Source organism: Arachis ipaensis, chromosome B01, assembly GCF_000816755.2.
Source record: "Arachis ipaensis cultivar K30076 chromosome B01, Araip1.1, whole genome shotgun sequence".
Lineage (NCBI taxonomy): Eukaryota > Viridiplantae > Streptophyta > Magnoliopsida > Fabales > Fabaceae > Arachis > Arachis ipaensis.
Window position 1 is genome coordinate 80,248,278 of NC_029785.2, and position 14,426 is coordinate 80,262,703.

Genomic DNA, 14,426 nt, shown 5'->3' on the forward strand with positions numbered 1-14,426 from the left:
GGTATTGCACCCCATCATGCCATATCCGGGAATGACACGCACCCTCATTCCATATCAATAAAATTGAGCCCAACTTACGACTGTAGTACCGAATACGAAGTTGAATGAGTCAATACCTTTTTCTCATGATTAAGGGGAAGGGTCAGTCAACATCAAATTCAAATTCAAATTCCTATAAAACATGGTCTCCTCCTCACCGTACTGAATGAGTGGGCTTCACCTGGGCTTTACTGCTTTAGTATGACAGTGTTTTACTTTACCATAATCCGAACTTTCCATTTCATTCCAAATACATCTTTAATTTCTTCTTACAACGAAGTTCTTTGCTTAAGCGAAAAAAGTCGAAAGATGTATGATCATCAATTAACACTTGATACTTCCCAGTCACTGGCAGGGAAGGTTTTTGACGACCGTGAAGCTTGATTTCCTTCATGCACTCCATAAGAGTTCTCTAGATTTCTTTGATTGACATGGACGTCCATGGTGAATCTTCTTGGAGGAAAGTCTAAAATCAACATTAAGCAATACATCTTTGGATCTTCCCATCTATGTCAAACCATTCACCCTAGATGATGATAGTGGGCAAGAGGCACACCTGCATTAATAACATCTTAGGGTGTTTTGTTGATAAGTAAAGATATAGCCAAAGCATATTCACTTCAGAAAGAACAAATTGAAGGAAAGGGATTTGATAAATGTAGAATTGTCGATGAAGGACACTACAAGCGGGAAGTTAAAGTGTACAATTCATTATGATATTGAATTTTATCAGTATACAGCCCATTCTGTCTAGGGGTGTGCATGGCCCGGCCCGGCCCGAAGACCCGACCTAGTCTCGAACACTTTAGGGACTATTTTGGTGTGATTTCACCGGGTCTAGGACCGGGTAAGGATCTCAAAAATAGACCTGATCATTATTTCGGGTCGGGTTTGGTCAATGATTCGGGTCACCCGAAGTCGGCCCGGTGGCCCGGTCATTATACACAATTAATATTTTGTGTTATTAGTGATGGATGATGGCTATTCTTATATGGAATTTAAGTATTGTAAACCTTAATATTTTTTGTTATTAGTTATTATAAGACTATAAGTTAATGTTTTATGTTTAAAATGCATAAGATTTTAGACTAATGCATAATATTGTGTTATTTATATTAATTTAAATATTTGGTATTATTAGACAATATTAGTATTGATTATGGTTATGCTTTAATTTTAGAGAAGAGTTGGTTCTTGTTATATTTTTCTAAGTGAATTTTATCATGTCAAATAATGGTTGGAGTCTTGGAAATTTGAATATTTTCACATGCTAGCTTATAAGAAGTTATCAAGGTAATGTAATGTTAACGGTCCAGTTTTCACCCGGTTTTTACCCGGTATAATCGTGTCTAATAAATAGGCTCTAATAAATAGGGTCACTGGCTCGGTATATATTTCGGGTCGGGTCTGGGTCACATTGAATCCAGTTTCACCCGGTCCATGCACACCCCTAATTCTGTCTTATGATAACTCGATAAGCTATCTTTATAAGGGATATAAACATTTACCATTCATGACTCATGATGGTTTGACTTTCCATCCTGCTTTTGAGATGCGACGAAGCTCCTGAGTTCGACCCTTCATATCACTGCAACTTCCCCCAATAATGTTAGGAACTAACGGTGCAAAACCTTGATTAACAAGATAAAGATATAGAAATGTAAAGGTACCTTTGAACAAGATAAAGAAAAAGATAGAACACAGGAAGTAGCACCAAGATCAATGCTCCAGCAGCCAGGCGGAAGAAACTACTTTGCTCCTGCAGAGAAAAATACCAGGTTTAATAAACAGCAGGCATGTCCTATATGATATGTGTTCACTCATCACTGTGATGATAAATTGGCTATATATAATCTTCAGAAATTGTTGCATGATGAACTGAAAATGGGAAAAAGGGAATGCCTAAACCTTTCCAGCAAAAAGGAAGATACTGTGATTGCAATCTTAGATGCTGATTTGAGCTAACCTTTTGCATGGAATTTTTTTAATGACATGACCCATAGCCCAATGTAGATCATCTACCCGACGAATTTTATAGATATCCCTTTATTGCTAAAAGTCAGCAATGACAAGTTTTTAACAAAAGATAAGCTAATTATACATTAACATTTTGAATTGGGCCATACCTTGCCTCCTCTAGAGAAGGGCTTCTGTTTCCCTGAGCAGGTGTGAGCATCACAAAACTGGTGTATAAACAATTCTGCCATCAAACCAAAAGAGCACTATAAGAAACACAGCTCAAATTTATTTTTGGGGGAATGGGTTAGAATAAACACCATAATGGTATAACGAGAGTAAACTAGGGGAACTAAAATTAAAAAACACAAGTATACCATGAAGACGGCTTGCTGATGGCCCCTGGCTTATGGAAAAGCAACTGTCAGCAAGACTCTGGACAAAATCTGGATATGAATTAGGTAGAACTAGGCCAAAATGACAAATAAATATAAAAAATAATAAAAAAATGAAAGCAACCTCACATAGGTGACGGTTTTTTGCGGCAGCTGCTGGATAACACTTAGTTCTAGAGAACTTGGAATTCATAACAGCATCACAATGCAATGCTCCACATAAATCAGCCAAGCAATTATCATGACTCTGTATTTAAATAAATCCAGAAGAGAGTATAAAAACATTTTCCAAGTAAAACTTTGATTAAATAGCAATGCAAGTAAGTCAAATGTCAACTCCACAAGCATGTATTGAATCTATTGAAATAACATTAGTTTTCTTTAAAATAACCAAAATACTCAGAGACAGCAAGGACAGAGACACAAAATGTCTCCGTCTTGTGTTTGATTATAGTAGGCAAAACTCAAAAAACAAGAGACAGAGACATGTACGAAATACCAAAACTACTCTCTCTAATTAAAGAAGAAAAAAATATTCCTCCAACCTACACTTCCTCTCTTTCTCCCAGCAGCAATAACACTCGCACACACCATCAGATCTCAACCTCCTACATAGCCTCCATAACCTCTCCTCCTGCTGCCACTACTGCCAATCTCTCCTCTCTCTCTGCCTTCATCCCTTCTTTCCCAAACCCAAACCATTCCTCCAAAGTTCAAACTTGTCACTCTTAAACCATGCTTTTTTAATTTCATCTCCTCCATTTCCAATGTTCTGTTCAAAACTGTAATAGAGAAAGAAGAGAGATGGAGGAGTGGAAGAGTGGCGGTGGAGGAACAGTGAAAGAAGGTCAGGTGGAGGAGGAGGAGTAGGGAGTTGAGGAGTGGAGAAAGGGTAAATTCAGAATTATGAAAAGAATAGTGAAGGCATATTGGTCCAAAACATTTTATTAAGTTTGTGTCTCAGTTCCTGTCTCTCCTGTCCTTCCCCCATCCCAAGGACACAAATTTTTGTCCTTCCATATCTCAAATAAAAAACACCCTTATTCTCACATGGAGACAGAGATAGAGACAGCTAGGAATTTTATCTTGGGGAGGAGACAGGGGCCAGGGGGAGGGGGAAGGTATTTGTGGCCCCATCCAGCATCCCTTTCCGGCCATCATAGAGGGGAAACTCTGAATAATTCAAACTCAGACAGCATCATGTTCATTCATAGATTATTAAAAACTACAAATAAGTTAAGATATAAATAATAACAAAATAGAAACAGCTAATCAGGGTTTAAAAGTATGTGCTTAATATTGAGATTTAACATAGAAGCATTAACAGCGATGCTGTAACATTGATTCAAAATGAGCAATCAAGAACATAAAGTGATCAAGAGAATAGAATGTTATGATTTGAAGTGTCAGAACGATGAGCATATAGAGGCTCTACATACACAAAAGTGGGAGAGGCAATGGGTGTAAGAAAAAGTTATCAGACGATTGATGAAAGTAAAGATGAAAGCACGACTGCACATTGTGTGAACCAAACCCAATGAAGAAAGAAATAAGAATCAACGTACTACATTCAGAAGATTGGAGTGCCTGTTATCAAAATGCTGATCAAGAAATTTTTCTTCACGGAAAACTTTTCTACAATATCCACACCGCCAATCATGCCTGTCTACGAAAATTTTATGCTCCTCCTGATCCCTGAATATATCATTTTCAGGGTGAAGTCTACAGTTTCTTGAAAAATGATAGTTTTCTCGCTCAACAAACGGTGTCAAGTACTACAAAACATACACAAGAACCACAATCTTCGATGTCATTCAAAGTTTACACCACTTAATACAACAGGACATCATAAATTTATCATAATTTTCAAAAGGCATGTTTTGATACCTGTTCTATCACTTTCCGAGCTGCCCTACTTCTTTCTCTAGAGCAATGCACTTCACCAGCATGCTCTTGATCCTGTTCAAGATTTCTACAATAATAAAACATGCATGAATAGGTAGAAGCCATATAGAAGAACACTACCGAAAAGCCTATTCACTAATTTTTTTTTATGTGCTATAAGCTAAGGATCAAACTGCAAATGCATCCATTTGAGAATAAAGTTATATATCAATGGAACTATCTATGGAAGCCACTGACAACGAACAAAAAAAAAGGGTTTGAATCGATAACCATACCTTACAGTAGAAGATTTCTCTTCGTGAACCTGGAGCAAACGTCCCAAAAAGAACAAATGAAAGAAAAGAAACGTGTCAACTTTACAAATACTGGCAACGTAATTCAAGCTAAAATTAAAATTCTGGTCTTCAGGATTAGCATGTCATAAAGATTAGAAATAAATAGAATACGTAAGAAATCGTAATCTATAACAGAAGAAGAACCCTAGAAAATTTAAACCACTCCATTTTTCAAAATCCCCAGGCATCAATTCTCAGAGTTGAGGTATTTGTTTATATCAAATTTCTTACCTGTTTTGCGTGGTGTAAGAGAGGAGATGAAGAAACATACGCGATTTCATGAAAAGAGAAAGTTAAGATCACGAAAATGGAAACAATTGCAGTGAGCTTCTTCATATCTCACTCGGTCACTCTATGTTCAAACTTGTTCTGTTTATTACAGCAAAAATGGTGAACGAATTTTTTTTTTGGTTTCCAAGTATTTTCCAACCGGCGGATATGTTGTACATAGTTATGGATACTCCAAAAATCAAATTTGTTTTTGATTAATTAAATATTTAGGTCAAATTAATTAATTAAATTAGTTTTCCATGATAAAATCGATTATTAATCGGTTAAAAAATTTAGAGTGAATATCTAATTCAGTATAATTACTTATACTTCGAAGGAACAACAAAATTCTTAATAAAAAAAATATTTTTTTGATCTCAAATTTTTATTTTTATAGGACTGATTAGTTCTTGTATCAATAAAAAAAATATTATTTTTTACAGAAGTTAATCAGTTCTATCAAAAAAAATCAGGGACCGAAAAAAATATTTTTGTTTGTTAAGAATCTCGTTGTCTTTTGAAATAATTATTAGGGACCGTTTAAATTTTTTTTTTAAACCTATTTTTAATCAATTATTAAAATAAAAACTGATTTTAAAACAATAATCGATTTCTAACTATTAATTTAATATTCAAAATATTCAAGTGCTGATAAAAAAAAATTTAAAAATTATTATTGATAAAATAATTTTTAAATAATTTAAAAATACAACAAAAAATTATAAATATGATATTTTTTATAAATAATAAAAAAAATTTTATTGCATAAATCAAACACTTCTATTTTTTTTTAACATCATTTGTATTTAAACAAGGCATACTTCACAATTTCTTTTATAAAATTAAGGTTGGAAAAGTAAATCTAATCTCTTTAGCAATTTTATATGTACTTTTTCTCTCATTAGACCATAGAACTTCCATTAACTTATTTTTCTTTGTAAAATCATCACATTTTTCATCATCCCTTCTTAACTGGCGCCACATTTGAGTTTGGACTTTCTAGTCATCTTCAAGCGCAATTGAACCCGGACCCACTGAACAAATAATGTCATTTGATAAAATCAAATCTGCACAAATATATATATATCACGCTTGTAACACCCTACTACACAGAGCCTTACGCTTAAGTCGTAAAGCAGGGGTGGCAAGGTATTACGACCTCTAAAAGAAAAGGATATGTACATAGATATAGTTGGATGAAATCATATCTAGGAGCCTTGAAGGATAAGCTATTCAAAAACGATAAACAGGAAATCGTGTGACACTCGCATGGATAATTGTAAAACGGACAGGAAAAATCCAAAGGGAGCTGAAAACACATATACATATCAAGGTTCCAAAACTTAGATAGCAAGCTCCAGACTCGACCTGCGAAGCTAAGGCCGGCCAGAGTATATGATTATATATATATATACAACCCAAAATAAAAGTCAAACCACAAAGTAAACCCCTGTATCTCCAAGTCGACCTCTAGGAGGGACAAAACACAAAATGTACATGTGGAGATTCTATAAACATGTATACATAGCCCAAAATAAAAATATGACAGTAAAAAAGGTAGTTCTTCGCTTGTAAAGAGGATACCCAGATGCTCAACGAGGTGTCTCTCGACCTGCATCTGAAAAACAACAACATAGTATGGAATGAGAACCGGAGGTTCTCAGTATGGTAAAGGTGCCTGCATAGTTAATGTAAAAGGTCTCAGGAGAGGCAGAGGCATTCTTAGAACTTCGACACTCAGATTTCAGCTTAAGAATTCAACTAAACCAGAAATTAGGTAAGTTGTCTAAGGTATTCAAGTCCTGAATCTAACTTTAACCGAATACTTCACATTCTGTCTCCTCAAATCCTCTGAATCACTGGTGGAACAACCCTCTCCCCTCACACCTTCGTCAAGAGGGATTTCTCAGAAAACATACACATACAGTTCAAGCAAGGAAAACACGGATAGAGAAGCATTTACAGCAAGTAGAACAAGTAGCGGATAAGCAGAATTAAACAGTTAAGCAAACCAAAACAATGCACACTCAAGCAAACAAACAAATGCATATGACGTATGCCTGTCCTATGGCTGATGAGTCTCATCTGTCGGTTATACAGCCAACCCGACATGTCCTGGTAGTTAACCATTGGACAGTCCCTCTGTGCGCGCATCCCCAAGCTCAATAATATTCTATGGAGTCAAACTCCAAGCTCAAATATAATATTCCATGGAGTCACACTCCAAGCTCAATAATATAGTATTCCATGGAGTTGAACTCCAAGCTCAATAATATTCCATGGAGTAAACTCCAAGCTCAAATATAATGTTCAATATTCGTATATATATGCATGTCCATGGGGGAATTCGGGGAGTTAAAGTACTCGGTCACATCTTTTGATAGAGGGTCAACAATTAGTCTCAAATACACAAGCCACATAATAATCTCTTTCCTTTTTAAAATAACATCTCAAATCAAAACTCCAATTCTTATAGAAATTCTAGCAGTATCTCCTCTAAAACTCGAATTTCTGCCAACCCTTCAAGGGTCCCAACTACCGAACCAAACACCTCTCAGTCATTCAAATCATTTCCAGTAACATTATTTCAAAATCAAACAAATACTAATATTAAATATTTTTCCAAAACCAACTAACTTCAACAACAAATTATTAACAACAGCTAAACCACACATTTTATACTATATACACAATCCATCAATTATTCATTCAGTTCATACCTATCTTAAGGTCTTCTAGCCTAAGATTCCACGTGACATTAAACATTAACTACGAGAAATCAAAAGCATACCTTCGTACGGAATCAAAATATTCGAAGCTCCGGAGAAACTTTCTGACTGAGCTATCGAAGAAGAAAATGTCCAGAATCGTCTATGCCTCCTAAAATTTCCGTTGGTCAAACCCAAAGAAAAGATGAGCTATGTCACTATCAACTTTCACTAATAAAAAATGGTGCCAATGTGTAGAAGAAGAGGTTACGAATACTCTTACCGGATTAAATTTTTTATTAGAGTTACGAATTGCAAAAAATCGAAACCGGAAGTTCGAAGAATTTACGTTCTTTCTTTTTTTCTCTTCATTATGCTATTCTCTCNNAAATAGTTATAATAATAATAATAATAATAATAATAATAATAATAATAATAATAATAATTTATATATAAAATTAATAATATATGAGTTACTAATTTAAATGACATTAGTAACTTAAAGGTGAAAGATATTTGGTGAAGCATTAGTAAAGTTAAGCTCAGCAAAGAGTACTGATATTTACTCATATCGGCGGATATCGAACTTGATAATAATGTTATTAACTAACTTTTATTTTTTTAAATTAAAATATCAATTACTCAAATTAAAATATACATATAAGTTTCATTACTTATAAGTTAATATAATTATAGTTTTAATTATGTAAAATATTTCATCATAAAATATATATATAAGAATATGAATTTGATTGAATTCAAATAGTTATAAAATTAGTTCAATTACTGATAATAAAATAATTTCTAAAAATAGAGAACTCTAATTTATGAGATAAATTATAACTTATTTATATTTATATTTTTAAAACTGAGGGTCACTATATTCTACCCACCTTACAAAAATTTTTGCCCTCGAAAATTGATATAACATAGAAAAGATTCATACTAACGTAACTTCCCTTCTTAAACATGTCAAAGAAAAATAGAAAGATTTGACATGCTTAGTTTGTAAATCCAGGATATTCTTATGGCTTAAAAGTCTACGCAAAGCGAAAGATACAAGATAGACTCGATGCAGAAGGGTTACAAGGCAGGCTGGTATTAGAACGATGGGTTTATCATCCTTAATACTCGTTTTATTTAGCTCCTAAGTTCTGCTGATTCTAATGGTGTCACCTTTCGTAATTCAATCGAAACTGGTTCAGCCTTTGACACTAAATCTATCACAACTTACTCTTTCTCTTGACACATAACCGATTATCAATTACGGGTTCAACCTATGTCATGTCTCTTCCTTGTAACTTACCATATCTGGGTTTCAGGTAACTGTCCCGCACAACTCTCAACATTTCCGGTTCTTTATGTATAACTTTTATACTCAAAATAATTCAACCCACTATTGCTGTGCCACTCTTATTATTATTCTCCAATAATTTAGTCACTTTTTTAGGCTGACCAACTATCGTTCTGTCTCACCATTCGGAGATCTTTAGTCGATCGCTCATTTGAAAATCACAAGGCTCACAACTCGATAATGTACTACAATGAATGCTACGTGTTATTTACTATGCAAGGCAGTCAGAAATTTCGATTATCAGTTTGTGATTACCTCTAATCGGAGTATCTGCACTTCCAGCACCATCCGCTGTCATAGTGAACACGCGTCCCTGATGTTGTGCCTTTCCAGCTTCTTGATTCTTCTTCTTTTCTGGATAATTCCAAGACAAATGTCCAGCTTCACCACAGTAATAGCATACACATAAACCAGCCCTGCACGGAGTATTCGGGTGGTACTTTCCACACCTCCTACAAGTTAAATCATTCAGTGGGGTCTGAGCTTGCTTTCCTTTGACTCTTCCCTGGCTGTTATTATTACTGAATCTCTGGAAGTTATTCTGACCCAAATGTGGTTGTGGGGTGTAACCGCCTCTCTTAAAATCTTGTCCTCTAGGGGCGAAGTTCCTTCCCTGATCTCTCCTAACAAAAATTCGCTAATCACTCTTATCTGATGTCGCCTTTCTCAAACAATCCTCAACAACTCTACTTTTGTTTACCAGTTCCAAAAACACTCTGATATCCATTGGTGCAACGAAGCTCAGAATATCACTTCGAAGACCTCCCTCATACTTAATACATTTCCACTCAGCAAAATCTTCAGGCGCACCTTGACAAATACGAGAAAAGCGACATAACTCCTCAAACCTGCTAGTATACTCAGCAACAGTCATCTGTCCCTGCTTTAACTGCATCAATTCAAGTTCCTTGGCATTTATGGCTGAATTAGGAAAGTATTTCTTATAGAACTCTGTTCGAAAAACCTCCCAAGGAATCACAGCGCCATCTGGCTGCAGGATACGTCGTGTCCCCTGCCACCAATGCTGAGCCTCACCCTGCAGCTGATAAGTTCCAAACTCAACCCATTGCTCCTCAGGAACCTGCTGAGCCTGCAATGTCCGTTCCATAGCCTGAATCCAATTGTCTACATCAGTGGGATTTGAGGTTCTCCTAAAGGTCGGAGGGTGAAATTTCAGAAATGTAGCAAGTGTCATGGGACCGTCCTCATCATTATTGTTTCCGTGATTACCCTGGTTTATCTGATTACCCAGTGCCTCGGCTGTCGCCTGCATAGCCGCAGCCATATTTCCCAGGGCAGCCATGAAGTCTACTGCATTATTCCCTGCCAGGCCAGGAGTAACGGTGTCTATCCTACCTCTACCTCGGCCGCGACCGCGTCTGTGAGTCGACATCTGGTCCCTTCACACACTAAACAAGTGATATTAAGTTGATCAGTCTCAATATCGCAAGTCTAATGCTTCAAGTTCCAAATGCATGCTCATGAACGTTTATGCTACATATATCAATCAAATATCCTAATAGCACATACACACACCCAGAGTATGCCCAGAAGCATAATCAGTCCATCCCTCAGGCTCTATAGGAACGAACTGCTCTGATACCATATTGTAACACCCTACAACACAGAGCCTTACGCTTAAATCGTAAAGAAGAGGTGGAAAGATATTACGACCTCTAAAAGAAAATGATATGTACATAGATATAGTTGGATGAAATCATATCTAGGAGCCTTGAAGGATAAGCTATTCAAAAATGATAAACAGAAAATCGTGTCACACTCGCATGGATAATTGTAAAATGGACAGGAAAAATCAAAAGGGAGCTGAAAACATATATACATATCAGGGTTCCAAAACTTAGATAGCAAACTCCAGACTTGACCTGCGAAACTAAGGCCGGCCAGAGTATATGATTATATATATATATACAACCCAAAATAAAAGTTAAACCACAAAGTAAACCCCTGTATCTCCAAGTCGACCTCTAGGAGGGACAAAACACAAAATGTACATGTGGAGATTCTATAAACATGTATACATAGTCCAAAATAAAAATATGACCGTCAAAAAGGTAGTTCTTCGCTTGTAAGGAGGATACCCAGACGCTCAACGAGGTGTCTCTCGACCTGCATCTGAAAAATAACAACATAGTATGGAATGAGAACCGGAGGTTCTCAGTATGGTAAAGGTGCCTGCATAGTTAATGTAAAAGGTCTCGGGAGAGCCAGAGGCATTCCTAGAACTTCGACACTCAGATTTCAGCATAAGAATTCAACTAAACCAGAAATTAGGTAAGTTGTCTAAGGTATTCAAGTCCTGAATCTAACTTTAACCGAATACTTCACATTTTGTCTCCTCAAATCCTCTGAATCACTGGTGGAACAACCCTCTCCCCTCACACCTTCGTCAAGAGGGATTTCTCAGAAAACATACACATACAGTTCAAGTAAGGAAAACACAGATAGAGAAGCATTTACAGCAAGTAGAACAAGTAGCGGATAAGCAGAATTAAACAGTTAAACAAACTAAAACAATGCACACTCAAGCAAACAAACAAATGCATATGATGTATGCCTGTTCTATGGCTGATGAGTCTCATCTGTCGGTTATACAGCCAACCCGACATGTCCTGGTAGTTAACCATTGGACAGTCCCTCTGTGTGCGCATTTCCAAGCTCAATAACATTCCATGGAGTCAAACTCCAAGCTCAAATATAATATTCCATGGATTCACACTCCAAGCTCAATAATATAGTATTCCATGGAGTTGAACTCCAACCTCAATAATATTCCATGGAGTAAACTCCATGCTCAAATATAATGTTAAAGTACCCGGTCACATCTTGCGACAGAGGGTCAACAATTAGTCTCAAATACACAAGCCACATAATAATCTCTTTCCTTTTTAAAATAACATCTCAAATCAAAACTCCAATTCTTATAGAAATTCTAGCAGTATCTCCTCTAAAACTCGAATTTCTGCCAACCCTTCAAGGGTCCCAACTACCGAACCAAACACCTCTCAGTCATTCAAATCATTTCCAGTAACATTATTTCAAAATCAAACAAATATCAATATTAAATCTTTTTCCAAAACCAACTAACTTCAACAGCAAATTATTAACAACAGTTAAACCACACATTTTATACCATATACACAATCCATCAATTATTCATTCAGTTCATACCTATCTTAAGGTCTTCTAGCCTAAGATTTCACGTGACATTAAACATTAACTACGAGAAACCAAAACCATACCTTCGTACGGAATCAAAATATTCGAAGCTCTGGAGAAACTTTCTGACTGAGCTATCGAAGAAGAGAATGTCCAAAATCGTCTATGCCTCCTAAAATTCCCGTTGGCCAAACCCAAAGAAAAGATGAGCTATGTCACTGTCAACTTCCACTAATCAAAAATGGTATGTAAAATATTTCATTATAAAATATAAATATATATAAGAATATAAATTTGATTGAATTCAAATAGTTATAAAATTAGTTCAATTACTGATAATAAAATAATTTCTAAAAATAGAGAATTCCAATTTATGAGATAAATTATAACTTATTTATATTTATATTTTTAAAACTGAGGGTCGCTACAATGCTAACTGACTATAAAAATCTATAAAATAAATATTAGAATCGATAAATTATCATATGAATTATCAAGCTAACTGACAGAGAACCGAAAGAAGAAGAGAACCGAAAAAACAAAAGAAGAAGAGAACCGAAAAAGAGAGATATTCCGGCGGCAAGAATGGGAGGTCGAGGTAGAGAGACAGAATCGCGAATTAAAGTGAAGACTCGAAGAGACAGAGATCTGACGAACCACCGACGACTCCGGCGAGAGGCAAAGGAGAATAACTGTTGACGATGGCATACAGAGGAGAACTGGAGAAGCGGCGAAGACTCGAAGAGCTTTGAAATTAGGTTTTTCTTTTAATTTGGTTTTGGTTTTGGTTAACTGGTTAAAAACTGGTTTTTTAATTTGGTTTTGGTTAACTAATTTGAAGAACTATGAATATGGTTTTTTAAATTATTTTGTTAAATTAGTTATCCAAAATGTGGTTATGATTTTTTAACCGGTTAGTCACATTTTGGTTTTTTTATATACACTCCTACCGGCGATTAGTCATTAGCCTAGCCGAGCTCCTTATATCTGGCCAATGAGTTGTTATATATACAAGATAAGATTTGAACTTCCGACACTTTTTTGTTCCAAAGTTAGTAGTGAGACTCGAATTCGAGACCTTTAGATGGGAATGGGGAGACTATGTCATTTGAGTTATAGCTCATTGGCAACCCCGACACTTATTTAAACAGAAATGGCAAACGAAATTAAAAACTAAAAAATGAAATTTATAGTGTAGAATTTTTATTTTATTTTATTTTTTCGGATGGATATCCATCTCAGTTTTGATAAATTTTTTTAAAGAACCACGAGATCCTCAATAAAAAATACCTTTCATAACTCTTGATATTTAACTTTGTGAGACTGAGTTTACTCTTCTGTCAATTATCTTTCTCTGAAATCCCCAAAACACAATGAGATTCTCAATAAAAAATATTTTAATCCTAATTGGCTCTTAAGTCTTAACAGATAAATCAACAATTTAACATGTCATGTAGGTTTATTCCATTAATACAAAGAAAAAATATTAATAGAGAGACTAATCAGTCTCATAGAAATAAAGATCAAGAGCTGGAAAGTGTATTTTTTTTTATTGAGAGTCCTGTTATCTTTTAAAGTAATTATCAGGAACCATTTAGAATTTTTTTTTAATAAGTCTCAGCCTAAGAGAAATATAAACATCAAGTCAGGTCCAATTTGGTAAATATATTTAGATAGACGTCTTTGTCTTTGTCTTTGTGATATTGAAAAGTATGATCATTCTTGCACCGAAAAAATTAGTAAAATACTAAAAATAAAAAATTAATTATTATTAAATTTATAATGTTTATCATATGTAAATTTTATTATCTTAATCTAAGAGTGATTAACGATCTTTATTTTAGAGAATCTTAAATGATAACGGATCTCTATGGGCCGCGATCCCTCCCACACCCCGTCTCTATTTACTAAAATGTGAGTCTCTATTTCATCCCACCACATGTCTCCGTTTATTTTTTCTCGCGGAAAAAGGCGGATTCCTGCAGGTAGTCATGGATAATTGAATATTATCAAGTTTTAAATTTGTTGTTAAAAAACATTAACAAAACCATAATAAAATTCTATATAATTCAACCAAATATATCAAATCAAACATAATTTAAACACAAATTTAACATAATAACATTGTTGAGTTAAGAAATTAACTAAATTAATTAATGATGACAAATATTATTTTATTGGACAAATTAAATAATTAGTGTTGATTATTTATGATTAAATGTTGTAGGCCAAAACTCATTGTTGCAACAGCCCAATTGGATGGAAAATAAAAACAAGGCTGGTAGGC

At 35.0% G+C, this 14,426-nt stretch overlaps 2 protein-coding genes and 1 long non-coding RNA gene across 12 annotated transcripts; all 3 read right to left on the reverse strand.

Moving 5' to 3' along the window:
• On the reverse strand, positions 107-5,079 carry LOC107631337. Of its 10 annotated transcripts, none has more exons than XM_021122500.1 (10): positions 4,862-5,078; positions 4,571-4,599; positions 4,278-4,362; positions 3,956-4,165; positions 2,520-2,637; positions 2,373-2,441; positions 2,166-2,239; positions 1,710-1,798; positions 1,548-1,633; positions 107-595 (listed from the first exon to the last, which is right to left on the reverse strand). In XM_021122500.1, the coding sequence occupies exons 1-9, from the start codon at positions 4,964-4,966 to the stop codon at positions 1,558-1,560; spliced, it is 855 nt and encodes a 284-aa protein (XP_020978159.1). In that variant the 5' UTR covers positions 4,967-5,078; the 3' UTR covers positions 107-595; positions 1,548-1,557. The 10 variants fall into 10 exon arrangements, 8 of the variants coding, with proteins under 8 accessions (XP_020978159.1, XP_020978162.1, XP_016190260.1 ...); XM_021122503.1 differs by having other exon boundaries at positions 1,548-1,627; positions 4,862-5,075; XM_016334774.2 differs by having other exon boundaries at positions 1,548-1,627; positions 2,373-2,430; positions 2,515-2,637; positions 4,862-5,074.
• LOC110270984 lies at positions 6,286-7,978 on the reverse strand. Its single transcript, XR_002360859.1, has 3 exons — positions 7,892-7,978; positions 7,692-7,780; positions 6,286-6,518 (listed from the first exon to the last, which is right to left on the reverse strand). It is a non-coding gene; the product is annotated as an uncharacterized LOC110270984 (long non-coding RNA).
• On the reverse strand, positions 9,174-10,355 carry LOC107607848. Its single transcript, XM_016309752.1, has 3 exons — positions 9,927-10,355; positions 9,663-9,836; positions 9,174-9,575 (listed from the first exon to the last, which is right to left on the reverse strand). Exons 1-3 carry the CDS (start codon positions 10,353-10,355, stop codon positions 9,174-9,176), a joined length of 1,005 nt encoding a protein of 334 aa, XP_016165238.1.

Coding starts and splice junctions, on each gene's coding strand:
- LOC107607848 (XM_016309752.1), bottom strand. CDS start 10,355: ATGTCGACTCACAGACGCGGTCGCGGCCGAGGTAGAGGTAGGATAGAC. Junction 9,837..9,926: donor GCGCTGTGATTCCTTGGGAG/GTTTTTCGAACA, acceptor AAGCAGGGACAG/ATGACTGTTGCTGAGTATAC. Junction 9,576..9,662: donor TCAGAGTGTTTTTGGAACTG/GTAAACAAAAGT, acceptor AGGAGAGATCAG/GGAAGGAACTTCGCCCCTAG.
- LOC107631337 (XM_021122500.1), bottom strand. CDS start 4,966: ATGAAGAAGCTCACTGCAATTGTTTCCATTTTCGTGATCTTAACTTTC. Junction 4,166..4,277: donor CTCGGAAAGTGATAGAACAG/GTATCAAAACAT, acceptor TATGTTTTGTAG/TACTTGACACCGTTTGTTGA. Junction 2,638..3,955: donor ACTCCAATCTTCTGAATGTA/GTACGTTGATTC, acceptor ATTTAAATACAG/AGTCATGATAATTGCTTGGC.